Below are 24,715 nucleotides of genomic sequence, written 5' to 3' on the forward strand. Positions count from 1 at the left end.
AAACAATAAAATCGTGCCGGCGCCGTCGCAATGGAAATGCGAGGAACGAGCGTTCCCACTGTGACGGCGAGAGCATGATTTTAGTGTTTTTGTTGTGCATTTTTGACTTCTGAAAAGGGATAATTATTTTTTACGCTCTCTAATTGGTTAAAATTTGATTCAGATATGCTTCATTTGATTCTTACTTATTGTAGTCGTAATATTTTTGTAAAAAGTCTTATAATGAACACTTGATAACTGAGCGTTTCAAAAAAAAAATTAGACTCAATTCTGTAAAAATGGTATCGTTGATATTTTAGTGTGCCACAAGGTACAATCTTTTAAAAATGAGCAATATAAATAAATAAATAAATAAAAACACAAGTTTCTCATTCATATAAAATTTTACTTGGCACATAACAAAATACAATTCACAACCATTAACATAATTATTCTACGACCAATTGCTTCCGGTGTATCTTTTGATGTCGTGCCACGCAACCCCTACTGTAAAACGCTTTTCCACAAACCTTACAAGCATATGGCCTCTCTCCCGTGTGCGATCTTATATGAACCTTTAGTATATCGCTTGTATTGAAAGTCTTTCCACATCTCTCACATGAAAACTTCCTCTCGTTTGCATGATACACCAGATGCCGTTTATAAGTCAAATTTCTGAAGAACTCCTTACCGCACAATTGGCAGACCTTCAACGGAGTCGAATCGTGGGTCCTCATGTGCGTCTGTAAACTGGCGCTGTAAGTGAATGTTTTCGGACACTTTGTGCATTTATGAGACTTTACGTCCGAGTGACCTTTCATGTGTTCCTTCATCCTCTGTGTTGACTTTCCGCAAATATCGCAAACTTTATAATAAACGTATTTGCGTTTATATACAGTTTCGCCTGACTCCGTCACTATTGGAGTTATAACAATATTTTTACTCTTGAAGGATGATTTTTTATTGCTTTTCATCCCTGAATCATTAGTTTTAAATTTACGTCCATCTTTTCGTTTATATTTTTTAATATTCTTTATATCATCTTTGTTGTAATTTGTGTTCAGCATCGATAGTGGTTTATCATCCATGTCACTTTCGTTATCGTAATTAAAATCAGGTGAGTTCGCCATTGGGATTTCTGAGCATTTTTCCGTTTTCATTTCAATGTCCAATAAATCGACGTCACTAAGCATCGATTTCAACATTTGATCTGTTGCTTGGTACTTTTTTCTAAATTTAAACGCAACCTCGAGTTGCTCTAAACAGGTTTTGCATATTTGCTTAGGTAAATTATCCAATTCTGACACCTAAAAATTGAAACATGTATGTAATATAATATAATCATAAAAGACAATAATAAAAAATTGGTGTGAATATGTTGATAATTTAAAAATGTCACAATTATTAGTATTTTTTATATCTTTTTGTTAATATTTTAACTAATTATAGAAACTGATAATTTTGGATTAATTTATAAATATATAAATTATTAGCTGCAGTTGATAATAATAAAAATACAATGACACAATCTAGATATATTATCTTTAAAGCAAGCGCGTTCGGAAGTGGCTTAAAACAATTATATATAAGATATAATGTGTTAGTATAGTTGAAAATTCCGTTACATCGTAGTATTGCAAAATTACAGCTATGAATACAACAAAATACTAGTAACAGTAACTCTAAAATTAGTATTATGTAATACTGCGATTTTGTATAAAACAATTAACATGATTTTTAAAATTTATAATTACAATCTAATAATAATACAAAGTTCTCCTTTTTTCATACCATAATTCTTAAAACTTGTTCCTTTGCTTGTTTATCTCATTACAAATTCGCGAATGACTAGGGATATGATATTTTTACGTTTTTCTGCAAATTTCAATGTCAAACATGACTTCAAAAAAATATTACATACGGTAGCGTGAAAAAAACATATACGAATTTAAGATATATATATATATATATATATATATATATATATATATATATATATATATATATATATATATATATATATATATATATATATATATATATATATGTCTATATTGTTTTTAATTAATTACTTAACTAATTGACTTTAAAATTTTGTGGTGAAAATATTTATAAACATTATAATGCCAAATCATGCACAATTTAGATAAAGTAAAAGTTCGATATCATTGTGTACTCGTCATTTAGGTTATCGACAAGATACATTTTAATCTGGGGGTTATAACTAATCATCAGTTCAAAGACTTTAAAAACGTGAAATAAATCGAGTTATGGGTAAAAATAATTACCACTGTTCAAGATCGAGTGTATAAAACTGCCTTATATTTTATCAATGAGTATATGAGAAACATGATAAAGAAATAAATATGGGGATATCTTATGTGTGGGTGTATGCAGTCGTATACCTATCAAAAAACCGTTATTGACCGAAGAAATGTGTCTAACACGTATGAAATGGACAAAATCTGGATTGTTTTGGATTGAGGAAGAGTGGCACTCTCTGATGTAAGTAAAATAAAATAATACGGTTTAGTTGTAGTCAGTGGCGTAGCTATGGGGGGGCGGACCGCCCCGGGCGGCACTTGCTTGGGGGCGGCATATTCGCGATGGGATTGTCTAGTGTGGTTCTTAACCACTTGCGTACCGCGAGTTTAAAGTTAAACGTCACCTCAATGCCGCATGTTTTTAAATAAAAAACAAAGCCTTATAAATAAAGTAAAATAAGATTTATGAATTTATATTTACATGTTTATACAAGCTCTATCAATTGAATCCAAAATTAGTAGAAAAACACACTTTTATTGTCAGGGTTGGCACTTCCAGTATTTTTTTAATTAATTAATTTATGGTATATTAAAAAACAATCACAATAAAATGTAGGGATTGTACCTAAGAACTTAAAATCACAATTAGTACTTGTCCTTCGTGTGATAGATAGTCTTTAAAGCACTTAGTTGGATAAAGTGCAACCAGACATTGTTGAGTGTGATATTTCGATAAACACTCGAGTGGCACCCCTAGTGGCATATCCTGTCAAAACGTCGTAATTAAAAGTAAATACCAATCTTTAAAACCATTTCTAGTTCCATAAAGGTAGCCAAAGAGGTCTTAGTTTAAAAAAATCTAAATATGATGACGCGTCGTGTTCGCGTACAGCCAGGAGCCCACCGGTGGGTCTGCGGCATTGGTGGTCTGCTCAAGTTTTGCCCGCCCGTGGGTCCACGGCACCCAAGTGGTTAATCCTGAATGCACTAATAACAAGAATAACAAGAGCTTAATAATAACCAATTTATTATTTTAAGAAATGTTGATTTTATGACCCTGCAAAAAATGTATGGGGAGGGGGCGGCAATTTTAAGGATCGCCCTGAGCGGCACATACCCTAGCTACGCCACTGGTTGTAGTGCACTATGTTCGTCTTCAAACTGGCAAATGATACAGCGAAAAATGTCTCCAGGCAATTGTACGAAATCCAGTGAGCCAAATGATCTGGGGGTGCTTCTTATATTCCGAAATGGAAGGTAGCCACTTCACCGACAGAGTAAACTTTTTTTAAAGAGATTATTTTTACGTTTAATTTATTACAATTACAGCGAGTTACAAGTCGATTGAGCATACATATCCCTACTCAAAAAAAGTCAGGTTTTAAAGTATCTAAAGATAGGATAATACTTCTATTTGTTGGAAATGCTGCTGAGAATTGCAAAATCAAAACACTTCTAATTTACCGCAGCAAAAACACAAGGGTTTTAAAGAATATTTATAAAACATTGCTACCTGTTACAAAGAAATCTAATTAAATAACACGGATGTCTAAATAACTTTTTGAAGACTTGTTTATTTATAATTTTATGGAAGAGGAAGAAAAATATTGCAAAGATCTACCATTTTCACCAGATCGTCCTTGATGTGACTATAAAAGAATGTGAAAGCATAAAAATAATATTTTTTTTGACCAAATACAATATTCATTATTTAATCAATGTATCACAATTAAAAAATATTACCTATGGACCACATTTAAGCAAGCAGTTAGAGTTATTGTAAACTCTTAAAAATATTGGTAATGCCTAATTTGAAATTCCAATATCTACGATAAGTAACATATGGAATAAGCTCACTCCTCATTTGGTCGGGGATAGTATGTAAACTGAACAAGTTTACGATGTTATTAGCGAACTAGTCGATATGACCAAAAACTGAATCTAAATCTCAAAAAATAGGATTTCGTTTACAACGGAAATGAGCAACGAAATTCTGATGGAACTTATGGATCAGAGAGTAGATTTTTTCAGAAGAACAGCAAGAAAATACACAACCGAAACAATTTTAAAGTAAGAAGATGGCTATATATTTAAATATGATCCTGTACATTAATTTATAAAGAAAAAATGGCTACAAAGCAAACAACACTGGATCAGTGTTTTAATAAATGATTTATAAACGTATGTATGTACATATTTCACTTAGTCGTCAATTTAGAGCTTAACTACGTCATTAAGCAGAATCCTAAAAAAACATTGGTATAACTCATTAGCAATAAAAATATTTCAGAAAAGCTTGCTTTTGAAGTTATCAACATATTCACACCATTTTACCGCATATTGTATATTAATTAGAGCTGTGGAGTCGTTAAAAATTTTTTCCGACTCTGACTCAAACTTTTTTGCAAGGTCCGACTCTGAATTTAAAAAATTCGATAAGATAAACCTACAATATTAAATTTATTTTATTTATTTATTTTCATGTAAATAACAACAAAGAAGAAAGAACAAAAAATTATTATAAAAACATTTCTTAGGATTAGTGCCACGCCATTGTATGTGTCTACATGTGACAACACTGGCCAGTGGCCGATCGGCTGTTGTTGGGTATTTGATTAAGTGTATAATAAATGTTATTTACTTCATATTACCGACTTAAAAGGCACGGCGCATGACGAACAATTAAAAAATTATTGGTCCGTGTGAAAAGGGTTAAAAAGGAGTCGGAGTTGATCGATTTTTTGTTGTCTCCGACTTCGCTTAAAATGCTCTGACTCCACATCCCTGATATTTATAATCACCTGAATTGATGTGCAAGCAAAGATCATTTCTGGCACTCTTCTATTTTCAAAAATCATAGTCATAGAACCAGATTTTCCTAAGCAAGCTCTACAAGCATCGATCGAAAACGATTCTTTCTTAAACGTATCCTCTTCGATCTTACATTCGACGCTATCGGCAAACAACATATCGTCTTCTACATCGAAATCTGGAATTTGCTCGGATCTCTTCATTTTGACAGTGCAGGATCTAGCTAAAAAATCAGGGTCACACTTTTCGAAAAAATCTTTCATATCTTCATAAAACTCCCACACTTTATCAGACTTGTTTCTATCTATATACTTGTGCTTAATCTGAAAAATAAAATATATTTAATAAAAGCATAAGATAATAAATAATTTATGTATAATACTTTAAAGGTTTTGATTAGAGATGACCACATTAAATGAATATTTCGGACGCTGCATTCTGCAGGTACACATTCTGTTCTCAATTCGCCTTCTACAACTCTAAAATAATATTTAAAATTATTTTCAAGATGTTTATCAATATTTTAAATATAACTAACGCCCAGCAGTCGTCTTCATTCATCTTGTTTGCTTTGAATATCTCGTTCGATTTTAATCTAATCTTTATGAACCTCTTTACCCAATCGTCGGTCCCTGAATTGAAAAATCAACATGTATAATATACATATTTGAAGTAAAAAACTATTATAAAAGATCTCACAATTCTTAAATTCTTCTCTAAAGTCCGATTTCCCCAAATAATTGTACATTATATTATAATAAATCCATTTTGTGTTGTTTGTAGCTACAGCTCTTTGATAGTCCTAAAAATATATGGATATATAATTAAAGACATATTTTTCAAAGGAAAATTTATAATAGTCATTTTTAATATTGAACCTCAAAAGTTGAGTTCCATTTTTTTCTGATACGATGCACTGTTATTGAAGAAGGAAAACCATTTTCCATCATAATTGCATGAAGATCTCTGAAAATTGTATAATTTTTATTAATTATAAATTTTCCGTTGCAACATGATCAGCGTTAGCCCAATGCGTTACAACAGTGTAAGTAGTGAGACATCAAACTGAGTGACAACAATTTAATTATATCTATAAATTATTATTACAGCTCAGTCAATAGATTAGCTCGATTTTATTTTAATTATTCATCACAATATTCATCCGTGAGATTAGGAAACTCTAAGAAAACATAATCTATGATGATTAATCAAAATTATAATTATATCACTAATTCTAATCTCTCAGATAAGAAATTTAAAAACACTAGAGTCTATATGGGTATGATCTATCATGCTTGTTTAATATATGAATTAATAAATAATTTCATGATATATCTATTGTAAAAAATTCTTATTTATAATAATAAAACAATTAAAATCCACAATAGTAACCATGGTACAAAGATTTTTTTCAATAAGGGCTGTTTGAAAAGCTCATGAGGCCTATCCAAACAGAGAGCGAAGCGAAGGCGTGATGAGGCGTTTTTATTTTGTAATACACCGAGTCTTTCGAGTCTCGTCACACAGAAAGCGAATGCGAAGGTTCCGAGGCATTTTCGCGGCGAAGCGAAGGCGTGGCGAAGCGTTTTTATTTTGTAATACACCGAGTCCTTCGAGTCTCGTCACACAGAAAGGGAACGCGAAGCGTTCCGAGGCGTTTTCGCGGCGAAGCGAAGGCGAAGCATGCCGGTTGTGATTGCTTACAAGCTATTCGTTAGACATACGAAAATAAGTGTAAAATCGGTCTTCATAAAATTCAATTATGGAGCCTATGATACTCTCCATAGTCTTCCCGGGTTTTATTTATGTCGTGTACCCAAATTCTTTGCCCTTTTTCTTATTTTTAATAATAAAACAGTCAAAAATATAATATCGTCACGCCTTCGCTTCGCTATGACATGCGAAGCCGCAAAAACGACGCGAAAACGCCTCGGAACGCTTCGCGTTCGCTTTCTGTGTGACGAGACTCGAAGGACTCGGTGTATTACAAAATAATAACGCCTCGCCACGCCTTCGCTTCGCTCTCTGTTTGGATAGGCCTTTAATGATTTAATTAATTTATTTCTTTCAATACTTTTTATTGTAAAGCGATTAAAGACGCTGATTTATCCAGGTTTAAGAATTTTGTGACAGTGTCAGTAAAAATATCTATATAGAAACATAACATACTTCCATGCCTGCTTCTTCTGCTTGAACAAATCTTCATTTTGCAATCTAATGTGTATGAAGCTCTCCGTCCATTCGGGAGTCCCTAAAACACATACAAATAATTTATTCTCCAAATAATAAGCATATCTGCGTCACTATTAATATATCATACAGCGAAATTCATCAGCTCCGTTATCTGCATTATCAGATTCAGAGCATATATTTTTAGAGATCAAATAAACATTTTTATTCAACACTGGAATTTCATCATCGCTGTTATTATCATCTTCAATTGTCTCCGTCAACTTTCTCTTTGTGGACCTCTTTTTTATCAAGTCCAAAGCCTGAGGATCCACAGTTTTGAAGTACGTTTTAATGCTATCGTAAAAAATCCATGGATTTTCGCATGAACTATTACTATCTTTATTGAATTTATGCATTATCTTAAAATAAACATATATTAATAACAAATATTTATAAACTACAGTACCATTAAGCATACCTTAAAAGTTTTGATCAAAGAGAACCAAATCTTATCGATGTTCTTAACGCTGCATTCGTTTGGTAAACCCATTCTTCTTAACTCGCATTCTACAAAACTGAATTTAAAACATTGAGGCGTATAAAAACAGAATGAATTAATAAAGTATTGTATTTGTAACCCAAAAAAATTTTAATTTAGGAAAAAAATTAGCTAATATTAATTTGAAAATATGAAAGAGAATCTTACTTCCATCCGTCGTCGCATTCAGAATTTGTTTGCGAGAATAGCGACTCATGCTCTGTTCTTATTTCGATTAGACGAAATAACCATTCGTTTTTCCCTAAAATAAAAATACATAGAATATTTGAAAAATAATAATTTTAAAACTAAAATAGGTTTCTTACAATTAGAATAAGCTTCCAGATGATTGCTTGTTCCTAGATATCTATTGAATATGTCATAATATACCCACTTCCTATTATTTTGAACAATTGCTTTGTGATAGTCCTAAAAATATACAGATAGTTACTTACACTAATTGTATTAAAAATGTATTTATTTTAATACGCACGTCGAGAATATAGTTCCATTTTTTTCTTATTTGATGTACCGTTATAGATGGATGAAAGTTGTTTTCAATCATAAGCTGGCGAAAGTCGCTAAAGTATTGTTTATACGAATTATATTAATTTTTTCACCATTAGGAATACTTTTTTTTAATAAAAAATAAGTCTTACTTCCAAGGCTGTTTCTTTTTCTTGAAAAGCCATTCGTTTTGTAAGCGAAAATGTATAAATTCTTCGCTTAGCTTCGGCGTCCCTGGAAATAAAAACAATGACTAAAGAACATGTTTTGACTATACACTATTTACATTTTTTGTGAAATGTTTTACATAAACAAAATAGTGATATGCTGTTTTGAAAATATCATAGTCATTCAAAACAAAAAAGTGACTGACATATCTTTTATTCGGAAACTGTTATGCAGCAAATCTATAACGAATTGTAGAATACAGTTTCAGATGTTATTAAAAAATTTAGGTCAAATATTAAAATCGAATTTCCATCAATGGAAAGTTTAGAACATTTGTCTTAGGCATTTTTTATTTGACCTCATCGACGTTCCCTTTTAGGTCATGTTTCAGACATTACGGTTATCCTCATTCACCCTTGCTCCATATAATTTTTTTAATGTCGACAAGATAAAATACCGATTCCATACTGAAGAGTTCCAGAAACGTGTGAAGTCAAGAAGAGTTTTAGTAACGCAGCAAATTAATGCATAATACAATTTATATAGAGAAAAGTGAAAGGAGCATGGATATGGACTTTAAGGAAAGGTTTTATTAAAAAGTTCCTTGTAAAAAAATATTTTTTATTTCGATATAAAAAATTATATAAAATATTATCATATTTTCATTAAATTAATGTCATTATATTATAAAAAAACTGTTATAAAAGTGTAAAAATTTTGTACTTATTAAAAAATGTATCATTTTCTTATTACTAATAATTATTGAAAAAATATTTAAAAAACCTATTGTTTTGGCGGCATGTGAGCGCTAAATATTTTTTTTTAAATATCTAATAAAATACACTTATTATGTATCTATGATTGAGTTATAGAAACTTTATCTATAAATAGTATAACATTTTTAATGCATATTTTAAAAAAAATATTGTCTCTCACATGCCGTCTGTTTTTTTTTTATATAAAAACGAGAGCACGTTAACGTGTGATTCTCTACCTGATGAAATACAATCGAATCGACACATTACTTATTGCTAATGAATGTTCAGTCCGTTTAAATACATTATTAAAAAAAACTCTTAAGGACTAAACCTAAACAATACATATCTTATCAATCTACTAATATTAAAATATTCACAAATCATACATAAAAAATGTTTTTTTTTGTTTTTGTAAATAACACTTTATTTAATATATTATAGAACTAATTCACAATGGACATTTGCCTATGGGGAAGGTCATGGATAAGTTAAATTTCGTCTCATAAAGTAATATCACAAGAAATTTAATCAACCACCTAGTATTTAAAACATACACATTTATAAAAAATATATATTAAGTATTAAATCATTTGATAATTTGCATCAAACGTGCGAGCCGTGGATTATTGTTTTAACATTATCAAACGACCTGATATAACTTTTTATATGAACATATAAATTTATGGACCTATTATCAATAAAATTGTACAGGATATTGGCAATGTGAACATAATAAAAAATAGAAAATTAATATTTTCGTATCGTATCAAATAGTCGTGGCAAATGGACCATGGAATGTGTGATGAATATGATGTAAAATAGGTACAATATTTTTATACTAAATTTGTACTCCAGTTAATATATGTAATGTTAAAATTAAATAAGAAGTATTGATTACGAAGTCGGGTGGAATTTGAACAAAGGAATATCTCTCGTGTAAAACCAAACTTTTTTAGTAATAAAAGACTGGGTATAAAAATGTTGTACCTAGAAAATATTTTCAAAATATTTATATACAAATGGGTAAAAATATGTATAAAAGACTCTGGTTAATATAACTGTGAGTCACTTTAAACCCTGTTTTTTCATTTAATATTACAAAAAATAATTTTACACATTATTGCAAAATAATAAATAATCTCAAAACAGTGTAAAACGTTATTTTTTCGTCTACATATTCCATAAACTAACGCTAACAACTAATGGAATGTCTATTATATATTAAAAAAATGCAATATTAATAATCGTTGAGGATCATGAAGATTTTGGCACTTGATACTGGGCAACACGTAATACAGTCGCATCGTTCGATCGGTAAAATACGGAATGAACGTTGATACTATAATTTAAAATCAAACGAGCGACTGCATGATTTATGTGTAAATACATATATATATATATTTAAAAAAATATATGTACAAATATGTTCATCTGTATATAGACGTTTGTAAATGAGTATTAAAAACTATATTATTAAAAACTTGTCATGTTATCGTAACTAAAAATCCTTAAGTAATATATTTATATCAAAATTTAAAAGTGACATCTCAAATGACGAATTTATTAATTTGTTCAAGAATAAGTCTTTCGCAATGTTATGTTGTTCAATATTTGTAAAGTTTCTTCACTATAAAAATACACATTTTAAAATCTTATAACAATATAATATTAATATACATTTTAGATTCAACTATATTAATAAATTAATTATAAAACATTTTGTCATGTATATACGAAATGGCCAGTTATGAAATATTATTTGAAACTCAGCAAACACGCTGCAGTTTCATCGAAACGAAGGTTTCTCAAACGCAAAATATTTCACAATGACGACAAAAATAAGCAATTATTGTAAAGCATCCATCGAACTCATAAATTCACAAATAAGAGAGCATATACTGTCAAAACTGTTATGGCAACTGCTTTTAGTTTGCCATCAAATTACTTTTAGTCATTGTGAATAACGTCGGTACAATCATTTTACACATAAATTATTTATACAATGAGGTATTTATTATACATACTTATTGCTAATTAAACGACACGAGATGAAATTGAGCACATTGGTCCCTTATTGTCAATGGAATGATAAATTTAAATAGATTATTACAAAAACACTATTTGTTCACATGTTCAACGCGAATATACTTTATTAGAATCAACATACGAAAGGCTTTCAATTGTACTGTTTCTCGTAACAACGATAAACGCTCGATGGTGTTTATTACACAATTAAGTAAAATATAATTTTTATGTAAATATATAATCTAGTTGAGCTTTATATATACACCCACGTTTTGTACCCTTTGTTAATCTTAATTGTAAAATTATTAATATACGTTTAAAAATAGTTATTTACAAAAACATAAGAGCAATTAAAAACAAACGTAGCAACCTTAAACGTTTTATGAAACAAATTTCAATATGAAAAAGATGCGATACAAATAATCGTGGATTCCAAATATGAAATAATATAAATTTGACTAGGAAACGAAGCAGAATCTAAACTGTACGATGTGTTGTGATTTCGGTGGGACAAAATTGTTTTAGAATTGCTAAAGGTTTCAAATTATTGAAAATATTATGTAGGGTGGCGAATTGTACGTTTATTGATGGCTACGTTTGTCTTGACGTCTCCTACGGTGACGCGAGCGCATACAAAAATACATCAGGTAGCTAGAGCGTCCTTGTTGGCGTCGCTGGGCTTATCGGCAGCCGACACGACGGGCTCTTCCTTGAACGCGATCTCTTTCGAGTCGGGCGGCACGGGAGACATCTCGAGCTGCACGTTCGCCGCCTGCTTGCGGTGATGGTACAGGTGTACTCTGAGACAGGACGGGTTGCGCATCCTCTTCTGGCATATATGGCACTGGAGAGTGTCCTCGACACTGAAATGTTTATCTCGCATGTGAATCTTGAGATTGTAGCGGCTGGTGAACAATCGATGGCACAGATTGCATTTGTTATTGCCGATCTTGCGGTTTTTGGCCGGCTTCTGTTTGACGCCGTCCTCCTTGCTCGTGTCCAGAAGTTCGAGCACGTTGTGAAAGATGGAGTCGTTATCGAACGAATCTTGGCGGTCGACGGGCTCGTTGTCGGAGTGCGACTCGCACGACTCGGCCGCTATGGGTTCAGTCTCTCGTTTTATGCGCTTTTTCTTGGCGTTCGGTTTCACGTGGTTCAACTGCCGCTTCAGGGCGGGCTTCTCTTTCTCGGGTTCGTTGGCGGGTTTTTCAGGTTCCGCGTCAGACTCGTCGTAAGGCGCGTCCGGAGCGTTCTCGGTCAGACCCCTCACTTGCAACAGCTCCGCCGTGTGCAGGAAGCTCGTCAAATCTTGTTGCGATATGTTCACCTCGCCCTTGTACATGAACTGGAGTATGTCTCGCAGCTCGGAGAGGGTGACGTCCTTGAGGATGACGACGGGGTGATCGCAGGGGTGCGCCTTGAACAGCTTCTTGAAGTAGGGACTGCAGATGGAGAGGACGAGCTTGTGCGCGCGCAGCAGCTGCCCCTCGGCCGCCAGGGTGACGTCGACCAGCTCTTCGTCGTCGAGCAGTGCCAGGAAACCCTGCGACACGTTCGAGTGGAACTTGTTCCAGCGTAGAGTGAACTGCTCCACCTGCATGATGGCCGAGTCGGGGCGGAGGCCCTTCCCACTTTTCGCGCAAACAAAAATAACAATAATGCGATGCGCAGCTCGGCGATGACAGCGCTGCCAACCGACGCCGTCGCGACTCACTCAACAACACGATGGGGATGTGCCGCTCGCGAACGAACGCTCGCTACTCGGAGACCGCGCTCGTTATTTCGGTTACATTCTTTTTTCAAAATAAATTCGGTTCACATTTGACAAGGACGAATATATTTTTAACACCGAGCAAAGAAAAATTTAGATGAATGCATATCACTTAACCCTTAAAGTGGCGAATTAATTTTAAAAAATACAAAATAAATTTAAAGATTAAATTACCATTTTTTTATTCTATTCTACATATATATTCACCTTCAGAATTAAATCTTTAATTTTATTTTTTACTATGTAATTGACTAGTTACGTGACTTTTTATAAATATGAATTAAATACTTGATTCGGATTTATCCGCACCTAGCACATAAAGGGGTGTACACAGCTGTGTACAATGGGCGGTTTAGGACTGAAACTGTTCAAAGCATGGTTGCTCAACACAACGTTTTCATACAGAGTCCGCAACGCCAGGGACCTCAGTTGTGGCAAATAACAAAACGCAATAGAATTTCGATGCGCTACTCCATGTATTCTTGATGATGTCGGATAACTTTTCGTTTTTGTTCCTCGTATGTACCCTCGAGCAATCGTCCGTCTGAACAATAATTGATCCATATAAGTTACCTGTCCAGTCTTGCAGTCGTCAAGCATTAGAAATGGCCATATTCAGTAAGTACCAATGTTTTCCTCTTATAGGCACCCGCTAAAGAGTGATAGACATTTCGACGCCACTCATTTCTCTTGTAATTTATGAACAGTCTTGAGACGTCAAATTCTACCTTTTGCTTTTGAACCTTGCACTATCTTTTCACTTTTCTCAGAGGCTCTATACTGTCAAAATTTGATCCCATTGTAACAATAGACATCTTTGCCAGCAAATTTTACGATTCTCGTGCCGAAAAGATCTGTAGACTTGCCGCAAAAAACATCAAATGCATAGCATTACCCATCCGAACTTGTTGCAGCACAATTCCGATAACCGAACCGAACAGGTTTTCCCATTATGAATTGTTTGACTGAATAACTGCAAAAGTATTTAATCATACTCATCCACAGACAATTTTTCATGAAAAACTCCCCACTGAATGCATCGGTACCATTATGGGTTGTATTATATATAGGTGAAGTTTTTCTCCACCTAGGCGCATCTTGACTTTTAACTCGTTTTGAAGGTCTTATGTAATAAGAAAGCGGCTCATCATCGCTGTAGTACCAGTCCGAAACATCATGGTCGAGATGAAGTGGAATTACTTTATCTTTTTGAAGAGTCAAAGACGTCAAATCATCATCATTTCCTTTTTCTTCGTCACACAGAACATCATGATTTGGTGGCATTGGTACTATATCGTATTCGATATCATCAGACGTATCGATTCAAGGGCTTCTTCGAGTCTTGTATAGTTATTTTGGCTTGTGAAAACGCGACGGGTCGCCACAGTAGTATCTTCGTAAACACTAAATATTGGTGTACGGCGCAGAGACGAAAAAAACGGAAGCGAGCCGCGAATTATGAAATTTTTAAAACGTTAAAATGTCACAACTCGTGATCCGACCGAGTCGAAACTGGTGTCAAAACTTCGAGCGCTGCTTTGTTCATGATTAATTAATTGATTCCTTACCTTGTTGTGATTTTTTCCTCGATGTAAATTATTGCGTTTTGAGCTATTTTATTATGAACCAATGGGTTTTCTTTTCTTAAAGTATATGCATTTGCTAGTAATTAATTATTCATGGGAAAACAGCACTCGAAGTTTGACACCGATTTCGTTTCGATCGGACTACGGATTGTGGCATTTTAACGTTTTAAAAAATCCGCGTGAGTCGGTCCTAGAAAAGGTATACGAGATGCCAAACTGGATATAACAGGCAGTGTGTATCATACATCGATACAAATCTTTGCTTGTACTAATGACATAGATATAGTGGGGAAATAAAAAAAGCATTAATAAAAAACTTAAATGATATTGAATCATCAGTCAGGACATTCTCCTGGCTGATGATTCAATATCATTTAAGAAGGAGGTTTTAACTGGATCGATAAAATTTGCAATGTGTATAAAATGGCAAATGTTTGAAAGCAAAGTTGTATATTAGATTAAGTTCTATAAATAGTTCTATGAAAGTGTTTCTCTAACTCTAGTTTTACAAAAGTAATTTGAGACGTTAAAAAATAGCATTGGAGGTTTTAACTGGACCGATAAAAATTGCAATTTGTATAAAATGGCAAATGTTTTAATGCAAAGTTGTGTATAAGATTGAGTTCTATAAAAAGTTTCAAGAGAGTGTTTATCTCAATTTACTTAATCGGAAGTTATTTGAGACGTTAACTTCCGCCTAGAAGGTTTTAACTGGTTCGATAAAATTTGCAATTCGTGAAAAATGCCAAATGTTTTAATGCAAAGTTGTGTATTAGATTGAGTTCTATAAAAAGTTTAAGGAGAGTGTTTATCTCAATTTAATTTTTCGGAAGTTATTTGAGACGTTAACTTCCGCCTAGGAGGTTTTAACTGGTTCGATAAAATTTGCAATTCGTATAAAATGCAAAATGTTTTAATGCAAAGTTGTGTATAAGATTGAGTTCATTAAAAAGTTTAAGGAGAGTGTTTATCTCAATTTAATTTTTCGGAAGTTATTTGAGACGTTAACTTCTGCCTAGGAGGTTTTAACTGGTTCGATAAAATTTGCAATTCGTATAAAATGCAAAATGTTTTAATGCAAAGTTGTGTATTAGATTGAGTTCTATAAAAAGTTTAAGGAGAGTGTTTATCTCAATTTAATTTTTCGGAAGTTATTTGAGACGTTAACTTCTGCCTAGGAGGTTTTAACTGGTTCGATAAAATTTGCAATTCATGAAAAATGCCAAATGTTTTAATGCAAAGTTGTGTATAAGATTGAGTTCTATAAAAAGTTTAAGGAGAGTGTTTATCTCAATTTAATTTTTCGGAAGTTATTTGAGACGTTAACTTCTGCCTAGGAGGTTTTAACTGGTTCGATAAAATTTGCAATTCGTATAAAATGCAAAATGTTTTAATGCAAAGTTGTGTATAAGATTGAGTTCTATAAAAAGTTTCAAAAGAGTGTTTATCTCAATTAAATTTTTCGAAAGTTATTTGAGACGTTAACTTCTACCTAGGAGGTTTTAACTGGTTCGATAAAATTTGCAATTCGAATAAAATGCCAAAGGTTTTAATGCAAAGTTGTGTATAAGATTGAGTTCTATAAAAAGTTTCAAGAGAGTGTTTATCTCAATTTACTTAATCGGAAGTTATTTGAGACGTTAACTTCCGCCTAGGAGGTTTTAACTGGTTCGATAAAATTTGCAATTCGTGAAAAATGCCAAATGTTTTAATGCAAAGTTGTGTATTAGATTGAGTTCTATAAAAAGTTTAAGGAGAGTGTTTATCTCAATTTAATTTTTCGGAAGTTATTTGAGACGTTAACTTCTGCCTAGGAGGTTTTAACTGGTTCGATAAAATTTGCAATTCGTATAAAATGCAAAATGTTTTAATGCAAAGTTGTGTATTAGATTGAGTTCTATAAAAAGTTTAAGGAGAGTGTTTATCTCAATTTAATTTTTCGGAAGTTATTTGAGACGTTAACTTCTGCCTAGGAGGTTTTAACTGGTTCGATAAAATTTGCAATTCGTATAAAATGCAAAATGTTTTAATGCAAAGTTGTGTATAAGATTGAGTTATATAAAAAGTTTAAGGAGAGTGTTTATCTCAATTTAATTTTTCGGAAGTTATTTGAGACGTTAACTTCTGCCTAGGAGGTTTTAACTGGATTGATATAATTTGCAATTTGTATAAAATTGCAAATGTTTGAATTCAAAGTAGTGTTTTAGATTGAGTTGTATAAAAAGGAGTATTAAAATATTTTAAAAGTTAAATTAATTAGATAGTAGTTGATTTTATGACTTACTAATCGATATTTGTTTAATTCTTTATATTATATTTAATAATCAAAGAAAAGTAAACTATTTAGCAAAAAATCGTAAATCTATCTAAACTTAAAAATAACAAAGTTTATCACAATTTTTAAATAAAAAAATGTTTTATTTCATCATTGTTTGTATGCAGCTAATTAGTACATGAACAGTTTTATTACTTGTATTTTAATAATCCTTTTTTAAATCAGAAATCATTCTACAATCTAATTTTTAGATAATTTAAATTGCATATTTAACGACACAAATATTTAAAAATAAAAATTGTTGAAATTTATAATTTGTGAAAGATACATAATATTTTAAGAAACACTATTAAATAGTTCACTTCAATAAGAACAACTGTTAAGGAGAAATAGTATGTATATAAAATTCAACTAACAGCAATAGTCATAAAGTGTACATAATATAGCATATGAGTTAAGTTACTAAATACTGAGTGCATACAATTATAGTTAAAGCTTTGACCGAGTGGTACAAATACAATCGTTTTGAGTAAAATTTTATAAAAACAGCATTTTTGAATAACGTTACTTACTGTAATTAAATATAAATTTCACATTAGATTTGGTAAGATTGTGGAACATTGGAGATTGACTATTTTAATCGTTTGTTTTGTACAATTATTTTAGGTCAAAACTGTTATCTCAAAGGATTGAAATAAAATATATATATTTAATTAAAAAAGCAACGCAAATTATAATGCAAAATGTTGACGTACATTTGAATTCTTCGCTGTCGGCCATTCCGATGCAACTCGCCGACTGTCAGTTCAATGTGTTACCATACGTAAAAATATATGATGCCACATGATCACAAAAACAATTAAGTTCTATATTTTGCTTTAAATATTGTTCAAATACTTTAAAATATCAACCTAATTTAAATTTACAACACAAATTTTACTGTTTGTGCTAATTTTATTCAATTTATATATAAACGTTGACTACAATATCCAACATTTTTGTCATTTATTTAAAAAAAAATTTAATCAATGTGATAATAAGCACGTGGTTAGTGATGTAGTGAGGCCGTAAAGTTGTTCTAGTAGTATTTGCTTAAAACTCTTTTCAACGTTCTTCAAGAATTTAATGGTTACAACAACACACTTTTAAATAACACAACAGCAATCTTCAATATGCAGTTCGCAATTAAAAATTATAGCACGCGTAAAATTAAAATTACAAAAAAATTACAGAATGCGTAAGCCGATTGACCGATTTCCATTACATAAAAGAGATAGTAATTAGTAAAACAACACAAAATTTAAAATTGAATAAAATAATTTCGCCCACGCGTTTAGGCACAGAAATTAATTTTATTGAACATTTTCTTAATAAATCAAAATAATAAATATTAAATGAAATTTACTCGTTTTGTTTTAAAAAACAACATTATTATATTAGTAAATCTGTTTTATGTAAAATTATAAAATAATGTATAAAATATTTATTTTTGACGCGTATGCTAAAGTGATTAGTGTTTTTGTTCGCTAGCAACCCCGGGAAGGTGTGTGTGTCAGCGGCGGTCGTCGAGTGTCGGCGGCCGAGTAACAATTAAATCTCGCTCGCATTTCCGACGAAGCGATGGGGCTGACCATATCCAGCGTGTTCACCAGGCTCTTCGGCAAGAAGCAGATGAGGATCCTAATGGGTGAGCGACCTTCTTTCCTTCGCAGCCGGCTTCGTTCTTCTCGTGACTCACGGCCTTCCACGTATATTCCACGCTTTCGGCATCATCGGCCTCACTGACATATGTCGCTATACGTCGCGAACTGTCATTATTACTGTACATGAATATGTTTTTTGTTTTTGCACAATTACGATTTTGACACTTGTCCGCTATACCGGCGCTACCTCCGATCCAACTGTCTAAATATTAACTTTGAATAATGTCTACAGTCATTCGGAATAACAAAGGGAGTGTATCAAAAATAAAATAATCTTTGAATATATATCGTCCAACTCGCTTAAAATAACTTTGTTTGTACTATAAAATATACATTTTTAAGTTAAATTTAATTATCACATATTATATATCACTCATATGAGTGGTAGAATAAAAAATCATAAACCGATACCAAAATATGGAGAATTTTGATTTTATACTAAAAATTCAACCACTAACTAATATGGTTCACTTTCCTCGATAATATTGCGCAATATCATATGATTTTACCTTCAGAAATTTATAGTAAAATTATCCGTGATTTATAGATAATATGATTTCATTTTTGGTTTTGTCAATGCGACAAAAACAAAATTGCTAATAACAGCATTGCCAATATGGCTTTTATTTTTAGAGGAATAGGTAGTTAAGTACCTAGGTAGGTAGTAGCAACATCATTCTACAATTTTGAATATTTATCAAATGTGAGCGAAAGAGATATATAACAATTTCGTTAGCAATTCATTTTGAACCAATTAATAATCGATAATGAATCAGTAGTCAATTGTAAAACTACAAAAATAGGTAATTCTATTTGGCTGATTGAGATTTTCTTAAGAAATATCGCGATGTGGTAATATTTAATTATTTATATTTTAAATTTACATGTTGTTAAAATAGCATTTAAGCACTTAGATTAGTAAAGATATTTATAACTGAAACAGACTGCTACTCAACATTGGATCGTTCCAAAATATTAGGTAAAAATAATTTTCTTGATCTTAAAAACAATGTAGACCGAATTCAATTTAAAGCTAAATAATTTCTTGAAAATTGTCTATTAAATAAATCAGTATAGTTAGAAACACAAAATAAATACATCAATTGCTTCATGACATTCTTGCAGTACTTTTAAACCAACTCTTTTATTACCCATTCTTTGTATGTGCTGACGTCTCTTGTAATATCACAATGTCAAGAAAATAGATACCATCTAAAAACACGATTTAATTGAAACTAAAATATTAATGATTAAATCAAAATTAGCATATAATTATACATACTATAAATCTTACCTCATGTTTGTGTAAAATGTTATTTTTCATATCAATATCTATTGTATTATATATTGCAAAATGTGTTTTTAAAATTATATTTTACGATTTTTGTTGTTAAAATACTAATGATTTAATTATGACTAATTAGCATGTCATTCTAGATATAAATCCCCTTATATGTGAATCGTTTGAGTAATGGTTGTTTATGAAATGATGCAATGTTATTTATTTTATATGCACATTACAATGAATGTGTATTTTCTGTGAAGTTATATTTTCACTAATAAAAATATAATTTCACTAACTCAATATGAGTTAAACTGTTTGCGCGAATGATCCGTTAAGCCTACGTTTGGAACAGGTGATTTTGAAAATATAATTTATCTGATAGTCGCTAGTGAAATTATATGCTGCTCTAAACTAACTATAATTGTAGAACTTTCATTAGGTCAAGTTAGGTTTGGTTTGGGTTTGAACAGGAAATGGACGTATCCCAACAGTCAAGTTGAGTTTTGATAACAGTTAGAGCAGCATATAATTTCAATAGTACTATCAGATAAATCATGTTTTCGCTAGTAAAAATATATATTTACCAGTGCTAGATATGATTTCACTGAAACGCTAGTAAAAATGTAACATTTACTGTAACATATGTATCAGAATGTGTTTTCAAAATTACATTACACAATTTTTGTTGCTCATAAAAAAAACTATTTCACAGTACTTCGTAGTTTAGCAATAAACCTTGACTATCTATTGTATATTTACCTGAAATAATTAAAGATGTATATTGTGTAGGCAATATTGTCGGACAGGGCACTCTTAAACCGTAATATTACTTTATAATCAATCAAGTATTTGTAACTCATTAATTTTCTTGATATGAATTTTAACCACATCCTTAACACCATTTACACTTTATTATACTTTTAATAAATCCTATTTTGCTGTTATATATACATATGTAGATCATTGTTATATTGCACATTTAGAATGAATTAAATAATTTTACGCTGTCTCAGAATATTTTGTATGCACTAAGATCTGCGTAAGTAAGTAGCATAATATCAATAATTTTGAGCAATTTAAATTTAGTAACTAAAGTTCAAATATTAAAACAAAACATTCTCAAAAATACTTGTGGAGTTAGAAGGATCTCAATAAAATTCACAAGTATGATTCGTATATATAAACAATTATATAAATGCTCTGATAATTCGTACCATATATTTTGTCAAGTTTTTAAACGTATATTGTCTTTTTGATATTACAGTGGGGCTCGATGCTGCCGGAAAAACTACGATTCTGTATAAATTAAAGCTGGGTGAGATTGTAACGACGATTCCTACAATCGGCTTCAACGTAGAGACAGTAGAATACAAAAATATTAGTTTCACCGTGTGGGATGTTGGCGGCCAAGACAAAATTCGACCACTCTGGCGTCACTACTATCAAAACACACAAGGGTTGATTTTCGTCGTCGATTCGAACGACAGGGACAGAGTGATCGAAGCTGAAAACGAATTGGCCAATATGGTAATAGATAATCTAAAATATAAGCTCAATTAAGTATAACATGTAACAAATTAAATTAATTATAATATTTGTGAATTCCAGTTAAAAGAAGATGAGCTACGCGATGCTGTGATTTTGATATTCGCAAATAAGCAAGATTTGCCAAACGCCATGTCAGCCGCTGAATTAACTAATAAACTTAATCTTAATAACCTCAGAAATCGTCATGTGAGTATATAGTTTTGTGTTTAATTAATTTGTAGTCTTATATTGCTTTTAAGAATATTTTTTACTATCAAATTATACTTTTTAGAGGAATCAAAATACTTATAAATGCTATAATTGTTCTTATAGATCTCATTAAGTTTGCATGTATTATATTTCTAGTTATATTGTATACTTAATACATGATAATAAACAATGTTTATTGTTGAATAAATATCATCTGCTATTGTGACAAATTTACTTCCAGAAAAACTTTAATTTCTCAAGTAAAATACTGTCATATTTAACGACTTTCCTTGTGCTTTTTATTTATGACGAATTTGAATTTAATCAGCTTGAAGGAATATCGGTAGAAATCAAAAGTATTATTGATTTTAAATGTGCCAGTTAGGATCATTACGTTGATATGATGATCTTAATTCCAAAAGGCTGTTATTAAGTGTCATTCTTTTTTTGTAAAATGCTTCTTGATATTGTATTTTGACTTGTAAAAGGTGTAGTGAATATTTAAAAACTTGATTCTGATACATGTTTGTATTTTCTAGTGGTATATTCAGTCCACGTGTGCCACCCAAGGGCAGGGACTTTACGAGGGGCTAGATTGGTTGTGCAACGAGCTGTCCAAGAAGTGAATACATTTAATGATATATCGCAAAATTTGCACGCACACATTCAACACATAACTAAATTTGCCAAAGTAAAACATCTGCACTGTCCACCGTGTTGAATTGTGAACTATTCCATATTAAGATAGAACTGATATTTAAGAGCATCAATCACATCCCGAACTTATAGTGTGCGATCTGAATAATATTTGCAATGTGTCTCATTCGGATGCGATTGTACATGTATGTGTATAATATATATTATAATAAACAGTTTCCAAATTAACTTTTATACAATACATAAATATTAAAAATTACATACATTTAGATAAGATTACATGAATAACTAACATTTAAGGGACTCATTCAATGTTTTTTAAATATTTTTTTCTTACCACTTGTTAAGCAAACTACATACATATATATATATTGAGTGTTTTAGTTCTGTAATTATTGATAGTCGAATTGAGTTGTTTCTTTGTCTACTCTATAAATTTTTGTGAACATGCTGCATTGTCCTTGAGAGTAAATTATATTTTGGATGTATGAAATTTTTATTTTTTACAGTTAACATAATTGCAGCAAGAGATTGCGCTGTAGTTATGATTAACTTGCATAATATATACCGAATAGTGTTATTTATAAAACACTCATATTTATGACATATTGCATTATGATTGTGTTTAATAAAATTATTAATAATGTATTATTCTTTTTTATATTATATTTGTCCTATCCTATGTTATACATATAACTTGACATTAAACTGGTTGTTATCTATTTGTTGATAACAATACATAAAATATGAAAGTTATGTTGTTATGTGGAATTGTACCTAAATATTTTAAATTATAAATAATACTATAACATAAACTCCCAATTAAATACATAACATTTACTCGAAATAAAGATCTCAGGAATTGAAAAATAAATGATTTGACATATAATTTATATATTATAATAAAAAAATTATAATAAAATATATAAATTCATATATCAAAGATAATCATAAAAACAATATTATTCAATCCATTTTGGTTTACGCTTTTGTGCAAAACTGTTAATTCCTTCTTGTCCATCTGGCAGGTTTACATTTTTAACCATAATATCTTCTCCCAATTTATATGCTTCATCAATGTTCAGAGACATTTGTTTGTAATAGAATTCTTTGCCCAATTTTATAACACATTTACTTTTCATTTTGATTGCTTCGCATATTTTATCGACTTCTTGGTCTAGTACATCTTCGGTGACGACCTTTGTCACCAATCCTGAGTTATACGCTTCATTTGCACTTATAGAGAAACCTTAGAAATATAAATACCATTATATTAATTATGAAAGCAAATACTTCTCACGAGAAATGTTATATTCACCTGTTAGTAACATGTGCATTGCCGTGGACTTTGAAACGCAACGTCCAACGGCAATTCCTGGAGTCGAACAGAATATTCCAAAGTTAGCTCTGAGAGGTAATAAATTAATTAGTGTAGAAAATACATATACTTGGACTCAAAATTACAATAAAAATAATACCCAGGCGTTGAAAAACTACTATGATCTGTACAAATGATGATATCGCAAGTAGCTATTAGCTGACATCCTGCAGCAGCGGCTAAGCCATTAACCTATAATACAAATGGTAATTAGTAAAACAATGAAAACATATAAGTTCATATCATATTTACTTTGGCTATAACGGGAACTGGATTTTCTCTTATAGAAGCCATTAATTCTGTTGCTTTTTTAAAAACTTGTTTGTGATATTCTAATCCTTTTTCTGATGTCTGAAATGTATCAAAGTTAAAAAAATACAAAGAGTTGTATCATAATAAAAATATTCTCATACAAGTTCTTTTAAATTATGACCAGCTGAAAATACGGAACCATTTGCCGAAAGGACGATTGCTCTCAATGTTGAATCGTCTTGATTTTCAGTGATAGCATTTGTTAGCACCGACATCATATCCAATGACAAAGAATTTCTGAATTGAAATGCATAGCCTGTATTTATAAATTTATTATTATCAAAAATATTTTTCTACCTCGTTTTTGCATGATTTAGTGTTATGTTCTTAACACCATTAATTTGATTCGTAATAATATAATCTGAGCTGTTTAAGTTCCTTTTAAAATATAGATTGTTAAACTGTGTTGCAACTTTATTTGTAACTTTAAAAGTGCGCTGTAATCATATAAAAATATAATTGACATTGAAAGTTTGAATGATTTAAACTACTTTAAAACTTTATAGATTACCTTAAAATACTGAAAGAAAGCCATTTTTGAGTGTTGTAAAGTGCAAACGCGACTAAACGAAGAATTTTGATGACATCAGCTGTCAAATGTCATATTTATATTCATGATTATAAATTAGCGAAAATTGTGTTGCCAGTACAAAATAACATCGTTTTAAAAGTTTTAAAACTGGATATATAAAGGTAATATCCCGATTAATTAATAAACACTGGCTTATAAATAAATAATTTTATTTTGCTTATTTTTTAAATATAATTTTTAATATATTTTCCCCTTTG

General features: G+C 31.1%; 4 protein-coding genes and 1 long non-coding RNA gene across 6 annotated transcripts; 2 read left to right on the plus strand and 3 right to left on the minus strand.

The window, feature by feature from the left end:
- Nucleotides 1-364: 364 nt before the first annotated feature.
- On the minus strand, nucleotides 365-17,675 carry LOC148229910 (uncharacterized). The gene is made up of 14 exons (XM_088198297.1): nucleotides 17,610-17,675; nucleotides 8,424-8,505; nucleotides 8,258-8,345; nucleotides 8,091-8,193; nucleotides 7,933-8,026; nucleotides 7,705-7,801; nucleotides 7,375-7,645; nucleotides 7,224-7,305; nucleotides 5,933-6,020; nucleotides 5,754-5,856; nucleotides 5,593-5,686; nucleotides 5,437-5,533; nucleotides 5,045-5,377; nucleotides 365-1,286 (listed from the first exon to the last, which is right to left on the minus strand). The coding sequence occupies exons 1-14, from the start codon at nucleotides 17,632-17,634 to the stop codon at nucleotides 429-431; spliced, it is 2,415 nt and encodes an 804-aa protein (XP_088054423.1). The 5' UTR covers nucleotides 17,635-17,675; the 3' UTR covers nucleotides 365-428.
- Nucleotides 11,326-12,935, minus strand: LOC148229911 (uncharacterized). The gene has a single exon (XM_088198309.1). It carries the CDS (start codon nucleotides 12,820-12,822, stop codon nucleotides 11,866-11,868), a length of 957 nt encoding a protein of 318 aa, XP_088054435.1. The 5' UTR covers nucleotides 12,823-12,935; the 3' UTR covers nucleotides 11,326-11,865.
- A 716-nt stretch (nucleotides 17,676-18,391) lies between the features above and the next one.
- On the plus strand, nucleotides 18,392-22,882 carry Arf4 (ADP-ribosylation factor 2). The gene is made up of 4 exons (XM_088196377.1): nucleotides 18,392-18,541; nucleotides 21,107-21,369; nucleotides 21,451-21,576; nucleotides 22,119-22,882. Exons 1-4 carry the CDS (start codon nucleotides 18,475-18,477, stop codon nucleotides 22,203-22,205), a joined length of 543 nt encoding a protein of 180 aa, XP_088052503.1. The 5' UTR covers nucleotides 18,392-18,474; the 3' UTR covers nucleotides 22,206-22,882.
- On the plus strand, nucleotides 19,284-19,543 carry LOC148229913 (uncharacterized). The gene is made up of 2 exons (XR_015811253.1): nucleotides 19,284-19,360; nucleotides 19,457-19,543. It is a non-coding gene; the product is annotated as an uncharacterized LOC148229913 (long non-coding RNA).
- On the minus strand, nucleotides 22,883-24,579 carry LOC148229914 (enoyl-CoA hydratase domain-containing protein 3, mitochondrial). 2 transcript variants are annotated; one of them, XM_088196375.1, is made up of 7 exons: nucleotides 24,438-24,579; nucleotides 24,224-24,363; nucleotides 24,028-24,163; nucleotides 23,867-23,965; nucleotides 23,715-23,806; nucleotides 23,555-23,643; nucleotides 22,883-23,485 (listed from the first exon to the last, which is right to left on the minus strand). In XM_088196375.1, exons 1-7 carry the CDS (start codon nucleotides 24,459-24,461, stop codon nucleotides 23,199-23,201), a joined length of 867 nt encoding a protein of 288 aa, XP_088052501.1. In that variant the 5' UTR covers nucleotides 24,462-24,579; the 3' UTR covers nucleotides 22,883-23,198. The 2 variants fall into 2 exon arrangements, with proteins under 2 accessions (XP_088052501.1, XP_088052502.1); XM_088196376.1 differs by having other exon boundaries at nucleotides 23,068-23,485; nucleotides 24,028-24,182; nucleotides 24,438-24,560.
- Nucleotides 24,580-24,715: the final 136 nt, after the last annotated feature.

Source organism: Plectrocnemia conspersa, unplaced genomic scaffold (genome assembly GCF_051122295.1).
Source record: "Plectrocnemia conspersa isolate PC_06_02 unplaced genomic scaffold, ASM5112229v1 ptg000011l, whole genome shotgun sequence".
NCBI classification, from domain to species: Eukaryota; Metazoa; Arthropoda; class Insecta; order Trichoptera; family Polycentropodidae; genus Plectrocnemia; species Plectrocnemia conspersa.

Coding starts and splice junctions, on each gene's coding strand:
- LOC148229911 (XM_088198309.1), bottom strand. CDS start 12,822: ATGCAGGTGGAGCAGTTCACTCTACGCTGGAACAAGTTCCACTCGAAC.
- LOC148229910 (XM_088198297.1), bottom strand. CDS start 17,634: ATGGCCGACAGCGAAGAATTCAAAT. Junction 7,306..7,374: donor CGGAGCTGATGAATTTCGCT/GTATGATATATT, acceptor TATGTGTTTTAG/GGACTCCCGAATGGACGGAG. Junction 1,287..5,044: donor TTGCTTGCACATCAATTCAG/GTGATTATAAAT, acceptor TTCAATTTTTAG/GTGTCAGAATTGGATAATTT.
- Arf4 (XM_088196377.1), top strand. CDS start 18,475: ATGGGGCTGACCATATCCAGCGTGTTCACCAGGCTCTTCGGCAAGAAG. Junction 18,542..21,106: donor GCAGATGAGGATCCTAATGG/GTGAGCGACCTT, acceptor TTGATATTACAG/TGGGGCTCGATGCTGCCGGA. Junction 21,577..22,118: donor ATAACCTCAGAAATCGTCAT/GTGAGTATATAG, acceptor TGTATTTTCTAG/TGGTATATTCAGTCCACGTG.
- LOC148229914 (XM_088196375.1), bottom strand. CDS start 24,461: ATGGCTTTCTTTCAGTATTTTAAG. Junction 24,364..24,437: donor CTTTCTTTCAGTATTTTAAG/GTAATCTATAAA, acceptor ATATGATTACAG/CGCACTTTTAAAGTTACAAA. Junction 23,644..23,714: donor AGTAGTTTTTCAACGCCTGG/GTATTATTTTTA, acceptor ATTACCTCTCAG/AGCTAACTTTGGAATATTCT.